At 45.4% G+C, this 18,922-nt stretch overlaps 1 protein-coding gene across 9 annotated transcripts; it reads left to right on the top strand.

Annotated features, from left to right (window-relative positions):
• Positions 1 to 5,648: 5,648 nt before the first annotated feature.
• On the top strand, positions 5,649 to 8,914 carry LOC100275042 (uncharacterized). Of its 9 annotated transcripts, none has more exons than XR_566544.4 (5): positions 5,650 to 5,872; positions 5,951 to 6,048; positions 6,985 to 7,041; positions 7,653 to 7,704; positions 8,573 to 8,909. XR_566544.4 is itself a non-coding variant. In XM_008683370.4 (4 exons), exons 1-3 carry the CDS (start codon positions 5,715 to 5,717, stop codon positions 7,670 to 7,672), a joined length of 276 nt encoding a protein of 91 aa, XP_008681592.1. In that variant the 5' UTR covers positions 5,650 to 5,714; the 3' UTR covers positions 7,673 to 7,704; positions 8,573 to 8,909. The 9 variants fall into 9 exon arrangements, 5 of the variants coding, with proteins under 5 accessions (XP_008681592.1, XP_008681590.1, XP_008681591.1 ...); XR_004858156.1 differs by having other exon boundaries at positions 5,951 to 6,086; XR_004858157.1 differs by lacking the exon at positions 6,985 to 7,041 and having other exon boundaries at positions 5,649 to 5,872; positions 5,951 to 6,086.
• Positions 8,915 to 18,922: the final 10,008 nt, after the last annotated feature.

Raw genomic sequence — 18,922 nt, 5'->3', positions numbered from 1 at the left:
GTCCGGTGAATTATAGCCCGCCGACTCTGAGAATTCCCGAAGGTGCGAAGTTCAGCTTGGAGTTCCCTGGTACACCGGACACAGTTCGGTGCGCCCGACCAGGGTGCCTTCGGTTGTCCCTTTACTCCTTTGTTTGAACCCTTTCTCTTGATCTTTTTATTGGCTTATTGTGAACCTTTGGTACCTGTAGATCTTATAGACTTAGGCAAACTAGTTAGTCCAATTATTTGTGTTGGGCAATTCAACCACCAAAATTAGTTTAGGAAATAGGTGTAAGCCTAATTCCCTTTCAATTCCTCCTATCATTGAGGTGGGTGTTAAACCTTTCCTTTATGACATTTTCTTTAAGATTGATGATATCACTGAGGAGGGTTGGAATGATGATTCTATTAACCTTGGTAAAAGAGCTTCAGTGGATAGGCAAGGTCTGGATGACCCTACTTGTGAAAAAACTGGCAAAAAAGCCAGGAATGTGGGAGAAAAATCGTTTAAAGAAGAACTGGTATTGGAAAACGTTGGTGAGATGTCCTCTCATGGCAAAGCTGTTATTCAGAAGACTGACTTGGGAATTGTGAATGAGGACCTAAACCCAATTTCTGAAGATCCTAATAATGAAGATGAAGAATTTCATGAAAGTGAAGATGATCTCTTAAGTTCTCAAGATTTGGAAGAATTTGCCAAAGATGATGAGGGAGTCATCCCTTCTTCTCAAGGGAAAAACAACAAGTCTCCTGTGGGTAACCAAAAAGAAGGTTCTGATAAAATAGAGTCTGGAAAACAAGTTGTTGGTATGGAAGTTGATCATGGTGATGGCATAAGAAGGAGCAGCAGACTTGAAGCTAATGATGACATGAAGATTGCAGATAAAGCGACAGCGAGAGCTATGGCTAAGGATGCCTTCCTGACAAAAGGTATGATTTCTAATCCTTTCTCTGTCCTTAATTCTGATAATCATGTGCTTTTGTCTATTGCTTCGGAGTTAGACATAGAATTAAGAAATTCTTTGGAGGAATCAATATCAAACCTGGAATTAATTAAATCTTTGGAATTATCTAGAAATACTTTGGTATGTAGGGCTGCTGGCAATCATTTTAATTATCTTTCTCAAAAAGATTCTGATTCTGAGATGGATAGAGTTATTCAGGATGTTAAGGAAAACAATCATTTGAATGAATTGGAGGATGTTATGATATTAAGAAAAGGAAGAAAAATTCAGTATAGAAAAAACTCAGTCAAGAAAAATAAGAAAAAATCTTCTGCTAAAATCAGATATGAGGTTGAAAAAGGGAAAAATATCCCTCCAGTCCCAAACCCTAACTATTCAGAATGATAGGTCTCATTTGGAATTGTCAGGGGTTGGGCAAGGGTATAAAAATTGAATTCTCAAAAGAGTTAATTAGAAAGGAGAGAATTGACTTTATTGGGATCCAAGAGACCAATAAAAAATCCTTTGAAGATTCTTGGTTGAATTCTATTAGCGGTAATAGAAATTTTGCCTGGTTCTGGTCTCCAGCCAAAGGGAGATCTGGTGGTTTGCTTGTTGGTTTTGATGCTGATATTTTTTATATCAGACAAGTTGAGAAAGTGGAGTTTATGATTAGGGTTCTTCTGGCTCATAAAGAAAGTGGTTTTGTTTGGAATTTTATTAATGTTTATGGTGCTGCTCAGAATGATCACAAGCAAATTTTTCTGTCTGAGTTGGCTTCCTTTTGCTCAAAATGCAATTACCCTATGTTGATAGGAGGTGATTTTAACATTCTAAGGAAAGAATCTGATAAGAACAAGCCTGGGGGAACGAATTGTTGGAGTTCTTTGTTTAATTCTATCATTGATATTCACAGTTTGATTGAACTTGATTTGAGTGGAAGAATGTATACCCGGTCAAATAATAGGGACCCTCCCACTTTTGAAAAATTGGATAGATTTCTGGCTAGTCCAGAATGGGTCCTTCATTTCAAAAATGTGGTGGTAACTGGTCTTGATAGAACTCTATCCGATCATGTTCCTCTCTGTCTTAAAACTGATTTCCGTGTATCTCCTAAAAGAGACTTCAGATATGAGCTGCGCTGGAAATTTCGTCCGGATTTCAAAGATATTGTTTGGAATAGTTGGTCTCTTCCGGTTAAAAGTCGTTCTAATATCGGTATTTGGAAAGAAAAAAATTAAAAGGCTGAAAAACGTTGAAGGGTTGGAATATTAATGTTGAAGGCAGATATTCTAAGCTTAAAAAAGAGTTAAGCCAAAAAATTGATTTTATGGATAAAAAAAGTGAAAGTATTGGTATTTCTCACGAGGAAAGACTTGAAAAATTAGATTTGGAGTGGAACTTAAAGAATTTGATGGTTGAAGAATGCTATAAAAGAAAACAGATGGCTAGAGAAAAATTTATTAACGAGGGTGATGAAAACTCCAGATATTTTCATCTTATTGCCAAGGGTAAAAAAAAGAAGAGTTAAAATTCTTTCCTTAGTTCATGAGGAAAATATTGTTAGTGCTAATGATGAGATCAACAAAGTGGCTACTGATTTCTACAGAGATCTTTTTGGTCCTTCTCAAGTGTCGAGCATTAATATGTCTAATTTTCATATGAATAGGCTTAGTGAGGAGGATCATTTTTTGCTCACTGCTCCTTTTACCATTGAGGAAATTAAATTGGTTGTGTTTAGTTTAAAACATAACAGTGCCACGGGCCCTGATGGTATTCCTGCTGAATTTTTTCAAGATTTTTGGGAGCTCATCCATATTGATTTGTGGAACTTATTCAAAGACTTTTATGATGGGGTGCTTGACATTAAAAGACTAAACTTTGGTCTTGTGACTCTGATTCCTAAAGTTGATAATCCTACTGATATGCGGAATTTTAGACCGATTTATCTTCTAAACGTCTGTTATAAAATCATTACTAAAGTTCTGACGAATAGACTTGCCTCTTGTATCACTAAAGTGATCAGTATATATCAATATGGTTTTATTAAAGGGAGATATATCATGGATGGTGTGGTGTCTTTAAATGAAATTCTTCATGAAGTGAAGAAAAAAAAGCAAAGTGGAGTGATTCTTAAGATTGATTTTGAAAAGGCTTATGATAAAGTTAACTGGCAATTTTTGTATTGCATGATGCAAAAAAAAGGATTTGGTGACATTTGGAGTGATTGAGTTATGAAGACTGTTAGAGGAGGTAAAGTGGCGATTAAGACTAATGACTTAATTGGTCCTTATTTCGCAACTCATAAAGGTGTTCGACAGGGTGGTCCTTTTTCACCCCTTTTGTTTAATTTGGTTGCTGATGGTTTGGCTTGTATTATTCAACAAGCTCAGGAAAAAGGTTTGATTTGTGGCCTGATCCCTCACATCATTCTGAATGGTTGTTGTTGTTTACAATACGCTGATGATACTATCTTTCTGATTCAAGATTGTTTGGAAGGAGCTAGAAATCTTAAATTTATCCTCTGTCTTTTTGAACACATGTCTGGGATGAAAATAAATTTTCACAAAAGTGAAATTTTTTGTTTGGGGGAAGCTAAGGAGTTCACTGATTTATATGCTGACATTTTCACTAGCCCTGTTGGTAGCCTTCCAATGAAGTATCTTGGTGTTCCCATTGACAATAAGAAGGTTAGCAAGTCTCTTTGGAGTCCAATGCTAGAAAAAATGGATAAAAGACTTGCTGGTTGGAAAGGTAGATTACTGAGTTTGGGAGGTAGATTGACTCTTCTGAATAGTTCGCTTTCTAATGTACCTTTGTACATGTTATCGATTTATCCGGCTCCTAAATCGGTTATTAAAAAGTTGGATTTGCTCAGGAAAAGGCTTCTTTGGCAAGGTGGCTCCCAAACGAAAAAATGCATTTGGTTAACTGGAATACGGTTTGCTCCTCCAAAAGTTTAGGTGGTTTAGGTGTGTTGAATCTAGGTTCTATGAATGATGCTATGTTGATCAAATGGCTTTGGAATTTGGAAAATTCTAGTGGTTTATGGCAGAGAATAATTACTGAAAAATATATTAAGGGAAAACCCCTTATCTCAGTTAAACAAAGACAGACTGACTCTCAGTTTTGGAAAAAACTCTTAAGTCTCAGTGAGATTTTCTTTAAGTATTCGAAGATGGTTGTTGGTAATGGTTGTCGTACTAGTTTCTGGAAAAGTTGCTGGATTGGTGATGAGCCTCTTGCTGTGATGTTTCCTATTCTGTTCGATCTGACTATAGATAAAGATATTACGATGAATAAAGTTCTGTCTTCGAATTTTGATGCTCTTTCTTTCAGAAGAAGAATGACTGGCAATCTTCAGGGGTTCTATGATGATTTAGTTGCTTTATGTTCTGATTATAATTTGTCAAATCAAGAAGACAAACTTATTTGGAGATTGGGCAATAAAGGGTTCACTGTCAATTCTTTATATAAGAAAAATTCGATGGATCAGATCAAGGTGCCTTATAGATTTCTGTGGAAATCTAAATTACCTCAAAAAATTAAAGTTTTCCTCTGGCTGTTAATAAGAAACAAAATTCTTACAAAAGATAACCTGAAGAAAAGAAATTGGAAGGGTTATGATGAATGTTGTTTTTGTGGTGGCAAGGAATCGATTGATCATTTATTTTTTAAATGCTCTGTTGCCAGATTTGTTTGGAGAGTGGTTCAAATTGCTCTCAATCTGGATTACATTCCAAAAAATATTGATGAAATCTGTGATAGCTGGATGAAAAATTATAAAAACAAAATTTCAAACCTTCTGATTTTTGGCTGCGGTGCTACGTTTTGGGCTATTTGGAGAACCAGAAATGATTGGTTTTTTGGTGAAAAAATTTTGATTGACCCTGCTAACATAATATTTCTTTGTTGCTTCTGGTTGGATGCTTGGGCCATTCGACAGAGAGAGAAGGAAAAAAGGATGGTGGTCCAAGGAAGCCAACTTATCCGAAAGATAATAAGTGAAGCGATGAGCAGGGCTTTCGGATGGTGTCCGAGGGATCGTCGTATTTCTGGCTGAAGTCTCCGTATTGGCTTGTGCTTCTTCTCTTGGTGATTAGTGCAGTCCAAGTACTTTTGGAAAAAACTGTGTTAGGGGTTTGTTAAATCTGAGACTTGTTAGCTGGTTTGCTCCTTTTGGCCCTTGTCCATTGTAAATAAGCATGGCTTAAAAACTGTGGTGCTGTTAGATCGGAGATTGGTGGAGTCTGGCTTCTGCTTTTCTTGTTAGATTGTAGAAGTTAGTTTCACTAGTCTCTAATTCTGGTGATGGGTCTTGTCTCATCGTTCTGGTATGTAATAAACTGGTTCCTATTTCCTAATGAAATAGGGGGCTATGCCCCTTCGTCAAAAAAAAAAAGAAGATGGACAATAGTACAAGAGTCTGAGTATTTTTTATGGACCGAGTTAACACTGTTTTGTGTTTATAATGGAATGGGTACAAATAGGTTTCGTTTTAAAAAAAGGCAACCATACAAAGTTCAAAAAATAATGACAAAAATAGAGTTAAAGTCATGAGCAAAAGTAAGTTAAAGTCATGAGCAAGAGCAACCATGCAATTGTCTCAAATAGTTATGGCCCAACCTAATGGAAACATATTTTCACCAGAACTATGGGCTGATTTCCATGGGCCCAAGGCCCAGTACTGTATTTTTTTTTCTAAAATTCTAAGCCGCAAAAATCCGGCTCCACAATCCCGCTGTTCGCGAGCCACTCCCTCTCACGAGTGACGACGAAACCCTAGGCCATGGCTTGGCGCGGCGCCGCCTCCCGCTCCATTATCGCCGCCGTCCGTGCTCGCGCCGCATCCCCGTCTTCCACCGCCGCCTCGCGCCTCCGCTCGACGGCTCCACTTCCCGCCCCCTCGCGCCGGTCCGTCCCCGCCTTCGCTTTCGCGACCGCGAGGTAAATCGTAATGGTGCTTCACTCCTAGGTCGTGGAGGGAGTGAGGGACGCGGTCTTTATGGGTTATGATCCGTGTAGGCCGTTGGCGGCGATGTCGGGGTCCCCGGCGGCGGCCGTGGTGAAGCTCACCGGGCACTCGGCGACGAGCGTGCGGGCGTGCTGTGAGCTCTCCCAGGGTACCCTCTTCTGCCGCACTTGTCAGGATCGCTAGCAAGTTAGTGATCATGCATCATGATAAGTCGATTTCATCATCTTATGATACTGTGTGTCCGTGTGCACCTATGGTTGCTCATTTTGTCCAAGATTTGTAGTCCTTATATTTGTTCAATTCGTGTTATGCAATGATTCGATGCACGTGCCTTGGGAGGATTGCTCCTGTGTGATGGGCAGCAGCCTAATAATTTTGCAGAGTTGAACCAGGAATGGATTGTTGCTTGAGGTATTAAATCATACTTGCTCCATTCCAGCAATGGAGGAAAAACCCTAACCCTAACAGGGGTTGGGTGTTGTATTAATAGGCTTGAGTAAACTGGGCCTGGCCCATTACAAAGGAGCGAGAGAGTAATTACACGGGGAAAGCCCCAAAACCCTAAACGGGTATTCTAACAAGTTGAATGGAAGTGACTTTCAGCATCATCACAAATTGGGTAAATGGGAAATCTTTCAGCAAGAAATATATAGGGACTTTTCTTTTGCTCTCATCCAAATACGACCATGTAAAAATCTTCTCTTTTTAAATTTTCTGACCAGGCCTTTCTCAGAGGACGGTCAAGCACACAATGTCTCTGTTACAGTGATTAGATAGTGCTTATTGGTTCTTTACTTATTTTAAGTGGAATTTTACCCTTCTAGAGCTGTTGACCTTTTGATCAATTTTAATATGTAACTAGTCAAATTGGTTGCTCTTGCTCATGCCCGGTTTCAACTCTAGCGTGCCCCAACTTTCTTGTGATTAAAAGGTTGTATTGCTGTTCATTGTAATATCTTGAGCTATTTTGACTTCCCTACCTGTTGTTTGTTCATTGATTGTATTGTTCATAGCAGTTTGTTGTTTGTCTTTCGTTCCTTTGTTCTTTGTAAAGTTGTTTGACAACTAAATTGGGATTTGATAGGCCAAAATGGGAAGGATGGTTGATGAGGAGATCAGACGGAATGATTCATATCCTGATGTAGGTCCTTTTATTTTTCTGTGTGTTATCAGTGTTAAGAAATTAGAAGAACATAGTGTGCAATATTTGGTGAGTTTAAAATTGTTGTTTCATTGGTTTAGTGTATTGTGAGGTTGTGTCCTACACGAATGTTGGTTTTACTGTTTAGTAGTATTCGATCTTTCTAGAGAAACCTGTTTTAATTGTTTTCTAGATGATATTAGAGAAAATATGCTATTATTTTTGACAAAACTACTTATATCTGTGCTGCGCTACTGGTTTTTATGATGTAAATTAGCTTCATAGTCTTGGTGCACTATAGATGTTGGTGATTTTATCCATTGTTATGTTTATTGATCTCCAAGGTTCGGTGCAAGTACTCCTGCACATCCATTATTTATAGAATCATGATAATACTTTTGTACTCATGCACATATATTTTTTGTGTCCATGAATTTGCTCTTGCAATACGATTTTGCTGGTCTTCTGTGACAAAATTGCATTGCTGATCAAATTTGAACATTAAAATGCACAAGCGGTTACTGCACCAATGGTCTTCACATGCATTAGCTCATAATAATTAGTTCTATAAAAAAGTTGATATGGGGATTTTTGTGGTCTGGATCTATTAGGAAATGACGACGATGCATGATGCTTGGGAAGCAATTTTAAAGCATGGAAAAGGTGCTGCTGTGAAAAACGAATTACTTTTGTTACTTTGGTAATGCATCATCGACTGAAAACAATTAAAATAAATTGATTGAATATTAAAATCCGGGAGAACTTTGGGAGGCTAAAAGAAACACTCATATTTTGTTGAAAGTAAAATCACAGAACTTGAGGATGATATATCCTTGCACATCACTTGATGGTTGCATGTTTCCAGCAGCTACCCTATCACATCCCCTATCTATGCCCTATTTTAAACTTCACTCTACAAACAGTGTCATCTACATTGCAAATCCTATATTTTACACGATCTGCTGCGGACAATCGAGGTTTAGGCTGTCTTCGGTGGATAGTATAAAATAGGGGACACGGAACTGTAGATGATATTGTTTATCGAGTGAAGTTTGAAATATGGAATGCGATAGGGGATAGAATAGGGGATCTGCTGGAGATAGCCTTATTACCCTGTCTGTCAAGGTCAATATTAAGTAGTCCATGTTTTTGTACTATGAAGTCTTCTGCCACTGTAGTGTCCTGCATGTCATACTGCATTTCTAGTCTAAGGACTCTTTTCTTCCTTCTCTCTGTGAGAGAGAAATGTGCGGTTGTGCGTGCACACCTTCACCCCGCGCGCGTTCTGCTTGTCCACCCTCCCCACCATAGCACTACAGATTTACATTATACTTGGATTATATTAAACGACATACTGCTTTTTTTTTATCTTAGCATGCAATTTCAGTGAGTTTGATTATAAAAAAAGAAACAGTCTGTGAACGGTACTCTTGTTCTCTCTCTCTCTCTCTCTCTCTCTCTCTCTTGCATTCTGACCTAATTTTGTATGAATTTTTAATGTTGGGCTTACCCTGACCTTGTTATTTTGCAGGCACTTAATGCGCACTTTTGTCCTTAAATGCAAGGATTGGATTCTTTGGAGGTTGCATCCCTTGGAAACTCATCGGGCTTGCGTCCTTTTCCATGCATTTTGCAGAGTACTTAGCGCCTCGTGTGTCGGCAAACGGACAGTATATCTGCTGTAACTTACATAAATAATCATATGTTAGCCTGCTGCTACTCACTGCCCCGCATCGATTGGAACTAAGTTGATGTTTGGTTCACATAATTGTATAACGTTAAATCATGTTTGTTTAAGTCTAACCTTAATCGGATTCCACACTAAAAACTGATATTGGCCTATTCAAATTTATTACTGCTGTTATTTATGTTATATTTTGTTTTATTTTGCGAACCAAACGGCACTGTACAAATTGTTCCTTTGTACGAGCTCATGAAAGAGGAAGATTTTTGTCCTGCCCGTATTTGTATTGTGGTTGGTTGATGTTATCTAATATATTCTAACAAATATAAATTGAGGTGACTTACGGAAGTCCTGGTCCGGGGGGGGGGGGGGGGGGGGGGGCAAAAGAGTTCGAGAGCCACTCGGTCGCTTTTGTCTGCAAAATCTTAGGGGTAGTCACCATTTGGCTATTTTGCTCCTCGAAGAGTGGATACTTTATATAATCCACCTTATATAAATAGGGTAGTTTAGAAAATAGAAATAACTCTATAAATAGAAGGGTGAGCTGATTAGTTTAGTATCACTTACTGTCATTTTGTTTAGAGCACTTTTTAGAATTCTTAGTTTTCTCTCTAGGTAGTCACCAGTTGAGTCGAGTGATCTATAACGACTTTGTAGCTGTCGACTGTGTTTGTGATCTTCAAGTTTAATCTGAGAAAGAGTCGTCAATATGATCCACATGTTTTTGTCACTTCTCCATCTCAGTTTTGTATCCTTGATGAAATTTAGAGTTGTTTTGATCGCTTGTTCTTCCCTTTCCCTCTCTTGTGTTTGTGTGAAGAACTCTTGGATTCTTGTGAAAGAATTTGGTTTGGGGGTTAATTGGTGGTGAGTTGCACTTCTCAAACCACTATGTACACTCAGTTCTTGTAGTTTTTGGTCGTGGTTTGGAAGAACTCAGATTGAATTCAAAATAGAAAACCCTATCAAAACCACAATCAAAATGAGATTTTCGATCTGCGCTTTGTTTTTTGTGTTGCTGGAGTTGATTCTCCACCACTAGACAAATTTCCCTTTGCGCAAACTGTTTGCAAAACTTGAGGGGATTCGGTGAAGTTTTGATTGTGCGACACTGCCACTCTCAAGTCCGGCATTGCTAGACTAGGAGTTCTGATCCTTTTCCGCTCAAACTTCACCATTCACCTTTTCTCCCAAGTGTCTTGCTGCTTGCAAAATTTGAGAGCATTCTAGGAAAATTTTGCAATCCGCACTGCCACTCGACGTTTTCTCGTATTTTGACTCAAAATTTTTTACTAGACCTTTTGGGGTTCTCTTTGGAGTTTCTAGTGAAAGTTTGGGTTCAAATCAAGTCTGTTTGTCCCGGTTGAGACCTGATTCTCCTCTTGGAAGTTGCCTCGGGGGAGGGGGGGGGTGAATAGGCAAACATAAACTTTTTCAACAAAAACTAGAAATGAACTGGGCAAAACCGGTTCAGTCGGTTTGCACGAGCTGAACTGAAGAATGAGATATAAAATTGAATTGATCTCGAAATCCACCTAGTTAACTTTGGAAATGAGATGTTCTAGTTGATCCACAAGGTTCAAAGTAGTAGATCTGAGAAGGGCACTTCTCAAAATCCACACACCAAAAGGATATAAACAAATCTTCCACGGAATGGTGAGAGAACGAAAAACACAAACAAACACAATGAGCAAGAACACAAGAGACACAAGATTTATCCCGAGGTTCGGTCACACCACCAAGGTGCCCTACTTCCTCGTTGAGGCGCCCACAAAGAGCCGGGTCTCTTTCAACCCTAATCCTCCCTTTGCCGACCACAAAAGTCAAGCCCACACACTAACCTTTGCTCAAACGAGCGGGTAATACAAACTTTCTTGTGGTCTTCCACAAGATTTGGAGACTCACAAGAGACACCTTGTCGTCTAGGAGCTAGAAGCTCCAATAGTAATGAATCCACAAAGAACTCGATATAGTACCAAAGCTCGAATCAAGAAGAACAAGAAGGATTTAGAGATGAAGCACAAAAACTACAGCTCTTCAATCTCATTCAAAGATTTCTCTCCAAAGATTTGAAATGGGAGAGGTAAGAGGTGTGTGAGAGAGAGTGGGAGATGTTTCTCAGGTTAGAAATGGAGTTTGGTGCGTGCTCATCTATGAGGGAGAGAGGTAGGAGTGAGTATATATAGGTCGGGCTCCAAAACTAGCCGTTTTTGAGTTTTCTGCACAAAAACCGATTGAGCCGGTCCCAAAACCGGCTGAGTCGGTTTTCAAATTTTGGCTGACACAGCAGACTGTCAGAAAAAGTGAACAGTATAAAACCGGTTGAACCGATTTTGAAACCGGCTGAACCGGTTTCCACCAGATTGAAAACCGGTTGAGTGATTGGCTGAGATGGTTTTTGAATACCAGCTGAACCAGCCTAAAAACCAGCTGAACAAGTATTTGAATACCAGCTGAACCAGTATTTTCCAGAGAGCAATTTTGGCCAAGATAGACTTAAAAATGTTGTACTACATACTTTCACTAAGGATTATCAAGGGTAAAATAGAAGTTTTAGATCAAGGATTTTGAGCTTTAGTACCAACACCAACCTTCTTTATGGATCCCCTTGATAGTACAACGATTCCTACACTCAAGTTAAATAAAATATAATTAAGTAAACTCCTTGAGTCATTGGTGTCTCATGTTTGATTTCTCCATGTCGTTGCTTCATAAGGATCACAAACATCTTTGTCTCACCTTTTGAAGCAAACACAAATCAAACCCTGTGACTTGTACCATTTCACCATATATGAGTTTAAATCGTGGCTTCAAGTGACCTTACTGATGCATCAACATATTATAACTCTTCATAGCCGATTAGTTCATCGACTTAGTGCAAGTACTCTCTTCTTCACCTTAGCCATGGTACCTTGGTCCACAAGCCGTCGCTTGGCCTTCACCTTCGCTTAGTTCCTCGAAGCACTATCCTTGCTATCTTCACCCTATCAAGCCATTCTTGAGTCACATCATATTGAGCATCCATTGAGAGAATCATTTCTTTGATATTGTGAACCTTGCTTGAATGTCATCTAGATATAAATGCTAAGATCAATCAAGCTCTAGTTTGATTCTCATTGATTCATAAATGGACTAATAGTAATATGGTCAAGCCAATTCATGATTCCTCATATCTCATTCACTTTGGCTTGACCAATCCTCTTAATCACTTCAACCTCTATTCTGATCATATTTATGCATAGTGATTTCTCAGATCTTGTCCATATATTCAAACCAATATAGAGATCATATTATATCCATTTGTATTGTCTCATTGGTTATTTAACCTTGTGTTGAATCTTTGTTCACTGATCATTATACACTATTCAAGTATGTTCATCATACTGAATTTTCTGTTCAACACTTAGCAAACTTGTTAGACCTTTAAATGTGTTGTTATCCAAATCACCAAAACTCACAAAAGGGATGAATGCACTTTTAATCTCCCCCTTTTTGGTGATTGATGACAACACATTTAAAGCTTACATAAGATTTGATAAATAAGATTTTGAATCCTATGATATAGTTCCCTCCCCATAAATATGTGCATTTCAGAAAACACTAATTTTGTACTCAAATACCAAAAGCACATATTTGGGTCAAAGTATGGAGACAACTTATATCATACTATTTATGGGGTGCATTGTGTCATAAAATAAATGTGATGCTCATGACATAGAATGTACTTATTGTCGTCATTTTGACCCCGGGGGGTCCCTGGACCAACGAGTAAATTGTCGCTGCGTGTCCCAGCCTAGATGGGTCGGCGTGAGATGGAACACAAGGGGGAAGAACGATAAGGGGAACCGTGGCTCGTGTTGTCCTGCGCCCAGGGCGGATGCGCTTGCAGTAAGGGGTTACAAGCGTTCGCGAGGGAGAGAGAGAGAGCCTGCTCGTCAGCCCGTCCTCCCACGCGACCACCTTCTCGTACGAGGGCCCTGGACCTTCCTTTTATAGACGTAAGGAGAGGGCCCAGGTGTACAATGGGGGGTGTAGCAGTGTGCTAACGTGTCCGGCAGAGAGGAGCCAGAGTCCTATGTACATGCCGATGTGGCTGTCGGAGAGGTGTTGGTGCCCTGTTCATGTGACGTCGTGGCCGTCGGAGGAGCGCTTAAACCCTGTAGAAGCACAGCTGTCGGGGCTGTCGGGACCTTGCTGACATCTCCTTGCTTCCGTAGGGGGCTGAGAACCGCCGTCGTCATGGAGCACGCGGGGTGTCATCATTACTTGTTTTACCGGGGCGAGCCAGATGGGACGCCGGTCTTGTTCCCCTTAGCCTGAGCTAGCTAGGGGTAGGGTAATGATGTACCCCCCCTACGACGTGGTCGGCCCGAGCCCAAGGTCGGGCGAGGCGGAGGCTCCTCTGAGGTCGAGGCTGAGTCTGAGCCCTGGGGTCGGGCGAGGCGGAGACCGTCGTCCGGGGTCGAGGTTGAGTCCGAGCCCTGGGGTCGGGCGAGGCGGAGACCGTCGTCCGGGGTCGAGGTTGACTCCGAGCCCTGGGGTCGGGCGAGGTGGAGACCGTCGTCCGGGGTCGAGGTTGAGTTCGAGCCCTGGGGTCGGGCGACACGGAGACCGTCGTCCGGGGTCGAGGTTGAGTCCGAGCCCTGGGGTCGGGCGAGGCGGAGACCGTCGTCCGGGGTCGAGGTTGAGTCCGAGCCCTGGGGTCGGGCGAGGCAGAGCTTCCTATGGCGCCCGAGGCTGGACTTGGCTGCTGTCAGCCTCACCCGGGCGGGTGGCACAACAGTCGGAGCAGTGCAGGCAGCACTGTTTTCCTATCAGGTCAGTCAGTGGAGGGGTGAAGTGACTGCGGTCACTTCGGCCTTATCGACTGAGGAGCGCGCGTCAGGATAAGGTGTCAGGCGATCCTTGCATTGAATGCTCCTGTGATGTGGTCGGTTGGCGTGGCGATCTGGCCAAGGTTGCTTCACTGCGAAGCCTGCCCGAGCTGGGCCTCGGGCGAGTCGAAGGTGCGCCCGTTACTTGAGGATGCCCTCGGGCGAGGCGTGAATCTGCCTTGGTCTACTGTTCCTGCCCGAGGCTGGGCTCGGGCGAGGCGAGATCGTGTCCCTTGAGTGGACGGAGCCTTGACCTGAATTGCGCCCATCAGGCCTTTGCAGCTTTGTGCTGATGGTGGTTACCAGCCAAGTTTAGGAGTCTTGGGGGTACCCCTAATTATGGTCCCGACAGTAGCCCCCGAGCCTCAAAGGGAGTGTTGGTACTCGCTTGGAGGCTTTGTCACACTTTTTTGCAAGGGGACCGGCCTTTTTCGGTCACACTTCGTTCCGGTGGGTGCGCGCGAGCGCACCCGCCGGGTGTAGCCCCCGAGGCCTCAGAGGAGTGGTTTGACTCCTTCGAGGTCTTAGTGCCTTTCATGATGCCTCAGCCGGTCTGGTTGTTCCCTCATGCGATCTGATCATAGTCCGGGTGCATGGTCAGGTTCTGAGTTCTCGGGCTAGTATGTTGACGCTGTCAACGGTTTGGCCGGAGCCGGGTTCGCGAGAGCAGCCCCCGAGCCTTTGCACAAGGCGAGAGGACGGTCAGGGACTGACACGACTTTTTTCATACACCCCTTCGTCGCCTTTCTGCAAGGAGGAGGGGGAAAGCGCCATGTTGCCCTTAGAGGGCGCCGAACATGGTGTCTCCAGTGAGTTGCTAACGGGTGATCCGAGTGGACGCCCGTGCCCCGTTCGATAAGGGTCGGCTAGTGGCCCAGAGGCGCGCTCCAAAAGTACCTGCAGGTGATTTGCCAGACCCGGTCCCGTTTGATAGGGTCCGAGGGCTCGATGCCTCCCTCTGATGGGATTCCGTTACAGAATCGCTCCTGCTGGTCTCGGAAATGTCCTAGGGTACCTCGGGAGCGTAGCCCAAGCCTTGGTTATGTATCGAACGTACCCAGAGTTATCCCTCACTCTGCATGTTCTGGGGAGACTGTCGAACCCTTCGGGGGCCAGCCTACGAACCCCTGATCAGTAGTGGGCGCGGAGCCCGAGTGGCCTGAGGCGGCTGTCGAACCCTTCCGAGGGTCCAGCCTTCGAACCTCTGACCAGTAGTGGGCGCGGAGCCCGAATGCTCTGAGGCGGCTGTCGAACCCTTCCGAGGGGCCAGCCTTCGAACCTCTGATCAGTAGGAGGGCTCGGGGCCCGCTTCCTTCGCGGAGAAGGATCCCTTTCGGAGTATCCCCTTTCCCGGTCCCTGTAGCAAGAGAGAGAAAGGGGAAGAGGAAAAGGATACGAAATTGAACAACGTGGCACACCTTTTTTTGACGCAGTCATTATGGCGGAGGTGAAGCGTCGCCCGCTTCGCCTGCCAAAGGTGTCGCCTGCCCTGCCGCGGAGTTAATGCGACAGAACGAGTGGTTCGCGGGGCAGTCGTTGTGCATGCATGAGCTGTTCGAGGAACGGATCACGAGCGCGTCGTCTTCACGCTGTGGGAGAGGGCTCTCCTGCTGCTCCAGGAGGGGACGTGAGCCTGCAGACAATTTGACCGCCGCTTCCGCTCGCCTGCTGCCGCCATTACTGTCGGCCCACTTCTGGCCATATCGACTATCGCGCCTTCTCCCACGGCTGACTGACCCGTGACCGGCGTGTTTGGCTGGCACTGCTGGTCCACGCGCAGGGTTGCCCCGAATCATGGCACTGGTTCCGCAGTCGAGGAGGCGTGGCACTGGCGCAAGTGTCGGTGCAGTTTTTCGCACGTAGTAACTGGCGCGCCGGTTACATGACGTGTGGGCCTGGGACTCCATGCTGGACGCGTTGAAGTCGAAAGGGTGCATCCCCATGGCGCGGTTGCATGTTACCTGCATGGCGGTCCGCCCTTTTCACCCACTGGTTTAGGCGAAGACGGAGGAATGCTTGTAACCGCTGGGCGGTTAGCCGGTTACACACTCCGCGCGCAGTGGTTTGGCTTCTTCTGTCTTGGGCCAGCTTGCATGTCGTGTGGGACCTAGCCCCCGTGTCGTAGGGGGAGGACCTTTGAGCGCGTTGGTGAAGACTCAGCCCGCGACGCCTGAGGACGCGGGTGGGGTGAGTTGCCTTTAAAAAGGGGAAGGCTCCCTGGGTGGCAGTCACGCCACCGCATTCCCTTCATGCATTGTGCCCTTCCACCTTCCGAGCCCCCGGATGGGGTACGCCCGTGTTGCCTTCGTCTTGCTGTCGTTGGGGGAGCGCGATCTCGTGGAGATCGGTACCTTTCAGTCATCGTTTGGCTTCAAGGATTTTTGTCGTGCAGCCCGGCTGCATTCCCCCACCAATGGGTAGTTTGGTGGGGAGAAGCGAGCCGGGCTGTGGCCTCCGCCCCGCCCTCAGCTTCAAGGATTTTTGTCATCCGGGCTGAGGCGGAGGAGCGAGGCGAGCCGGGGCCCGCCTTCGCGTGGGCTGGCGTCCCGCTTCTTCCTTCCGCATCTGGGGTGGAAACCATCCTCCAGCTCTGCGGAGGAGGCGTCCTCTAGCCACGCCGGGGAAGGTGAACTGCTGCTGCCCAGCCAGGGTGCAGCATTCTGTCCTCTGTCCGGGCGACGGCCGCCAGCCGCACCAGGGGGTCTCACAACACGTCGTACGCCACGAGGGCGGTACTCGTGTTCGGGGACGATCCCATTCTCATTTTCGTGGCGAGGACGGGAGTGAGAACCTGCCGATGCGCTTTGGGGCGGGCGGCGCTCGCTGGTGCGGTGCTGGCGGATAGGTGGAGGTCCTTTTGCTCGGGTCATCATCCGAGGCCGGGCCTGGTTCCGTCGAGGGTGGAATCAACGCCGAGGGTGCTGCTGCTCCCCCTGCCGATGGCAGAGCCTGCAGGAACAGTTTGTCTGTAGCATGCGCATGTTTTTTGCGGCCGCCAGGGCCCAAACATGTCATTGTCGTGTTATAAAGCTGCGTTTCTTTTCCTCTTGTTTCGAGTATCAGGACTTGTTTGTCGGTAGCAGAATCGTTTATCCGAGCGAGAGTTACTTATCGCGGAAGGTGATGAGTGAGGTATCCATATCCCGGAGGCGTAGGAGTCCCTCGGCTCGGTCGACCTTCGCCGCTTACGTGTACTCTTGCTCGTCCACGGGATTCTGTTATCGATATAGTCGAGAAGGCACGAAAAATCGTTTCGGCAGAGAAATTTTCGAGCGTTAAGACTTGTTCGGTTAGCAGAATCGCTTATCCGAGCGTGAGTTACTTATCGCAGAAGGTGATAAGTGAGGTATCCGTATCCCGGAGGCGTAGGAGTCCCTCGGCTCGGTCGGCCTTGCCGCTTACGTGTACTCCGTCGTTTTCAGGATCCCACTATCGACGTAGTCGAAAAGCACGAAAGATGTCCTGGCCGAAAGACTTTTTCCGAGGAAAATTTTGACGCAGAGGGGGTTCCCCCCTTCTAGCCCCCGAGGGAGGGTTGGGCTTTGCCGAGGCAAGGCTGACCCTTCCTTGATGGTTAGACTTTACTTGTGTATGTAAACGAGGTATATGAACGACTTGAAAACATCTTAAGGGTAGAAGCGACGTAGCTGTCGGATGTTCTAAGCATTGCTGTAGACCTCGCCTTGACTGTTGGCTAGTTTGTATGTTCCGGGCTTCAAACTCTTGGCAATGATGAATGGCCCTTCCCAGGGAGGCGTGAGCTTGTGGCGCCCTTGGGTGTCTTGTCATAGCCGAAGCACCAAGTCGCCCACCTGGAGGTCTCGGGACCGAACCCCTCGGGCGTGGTAGCGTCGCAGGGACTGCTGATACCGCGTCGAGTGTATTGAGGCCATGTCCCGAGCCTCTTCCAGCTGGTCCAATGAGTCTTCTCGGTTGGTCTGGTTGCTTTGGGCGTCGTATGTCCTCGTCCTTGGGGAGTCGTATTCTAAGTCTGTGGGCAAGATAGCCTCGACCCCATAGACTAGAAAAAACGGCGTGAAGCCCGTGGCTCGGCTTGGCGTCGTCCTCAGACTCCAGACCACCGTGGGGAGTTCCTTCATGCATGAGAGCACCTAGAGGGGGGGGTGAATAGGTGATCCTATGAAACTTAAACTTATAGCCACAAAAACTTGTTTAAACGTTAGCACAATAATCGCCAAGTGGCTAGAGAGAAGGTCTTGCACAATACGATAATCATAAAGAATTCAACACAGAGAAGACACAGTGATTTATCCCGTGGTTCGGCCAAGTACAAAACTTGCCTACTCCACGTTGTGGCGTCCCAACGGACGAGAGTTGCACTCAACTCCTCTCAAGTGATCCAATGATCAACTTGAATACCACAGTGTTATGTTTTTCTTTTCTTATCCCGTTCGCGAGGAATCTCCACAACTTGGAGCCTCTCGCCCTTACACTTTTGATGTTCACAAAGAATCACGGAGTAAGGAAGGGAAGCAACACACACAAATCCACAGCAAAATGCGCACACACACGGCCACGAATCGAGCTCAAAAGACTATCTCAAAGTTCTCACTAGAACGGAGCTCGAATCACTGAGAATGACAAACGAATGCGCAAAGACTGAGTGTGGATGATCAAGAATGCTCTAAGGTTGCTTGGTGTTCTCCTCCATGCGCCTAGGGGTCCCTTTTATAGCCCCAAGGCAGCTAGGAGCCGTTGAGAGCAATCTAGGAAGGCTGATCTTGCCTTCTGTCGACTGGCGCACCGGACAGTCCGGTGCACACCGGACACTGTCCGGTGCCCGATTTCTTTCCTTAAACGGCGCAGCCGACCGTTGGCAGCCAGAGAGCCGTTGGCGCACCGGACATGTCCGGTGCACACCGGACAGTCCGGTGCCCCCTTCTAGCCGTTGGCTTGGCCACGTGTCGCGAGCAGATTTCGCGGCCGACCGTTGGCCCGGCCGACCGTTGGCTCACCGGACAGTCCGGTGCACACCGGACAGTCCGGTGAATTATAGCCGTACGTCGCTGGTAAATTCCCGAGAGCGGCCACTTCGCCCGAGCCAGCCTGGCGCACCGGACACTGTCCGGTGCACCACCAGACACTGTCCGGTGCACCACCGGACAGTCCGGTGTACCAGACAGAGCTGAGTCTTGGCTGTACACAGCCAAGCCTTTTTTCACCTCTTTTCTTTTCTTCTTCTTTCTGTTTCTAACACTTAGACAAGTATATTAGTACACAAAACCAATGTACTAAGGCTTAGAAACATACCTTTACTCTTGATTTGCACTTTGTTCATCCATGGGCATAGATTCACATTTAA

This window comes from Zea mays, chromosome 5 (assembly GCF_902167145.1).
Source record: "Zea mays cultivar B73 chromosome 5, Zm-B73-REFERENCE-NAM-5.0, whole genome shotgun sequence".
Taxonomy (NCBI): Eukaryota; Viridiplantae; Streptophyta; class Magnoliopsida; order Poales; family Poaceae; genus Zea; species Zea mays.
Note: the sequence above shows the minus strand (reverse complement) of the source record. Positions and strands in the feature narration are given on the sequence as shown.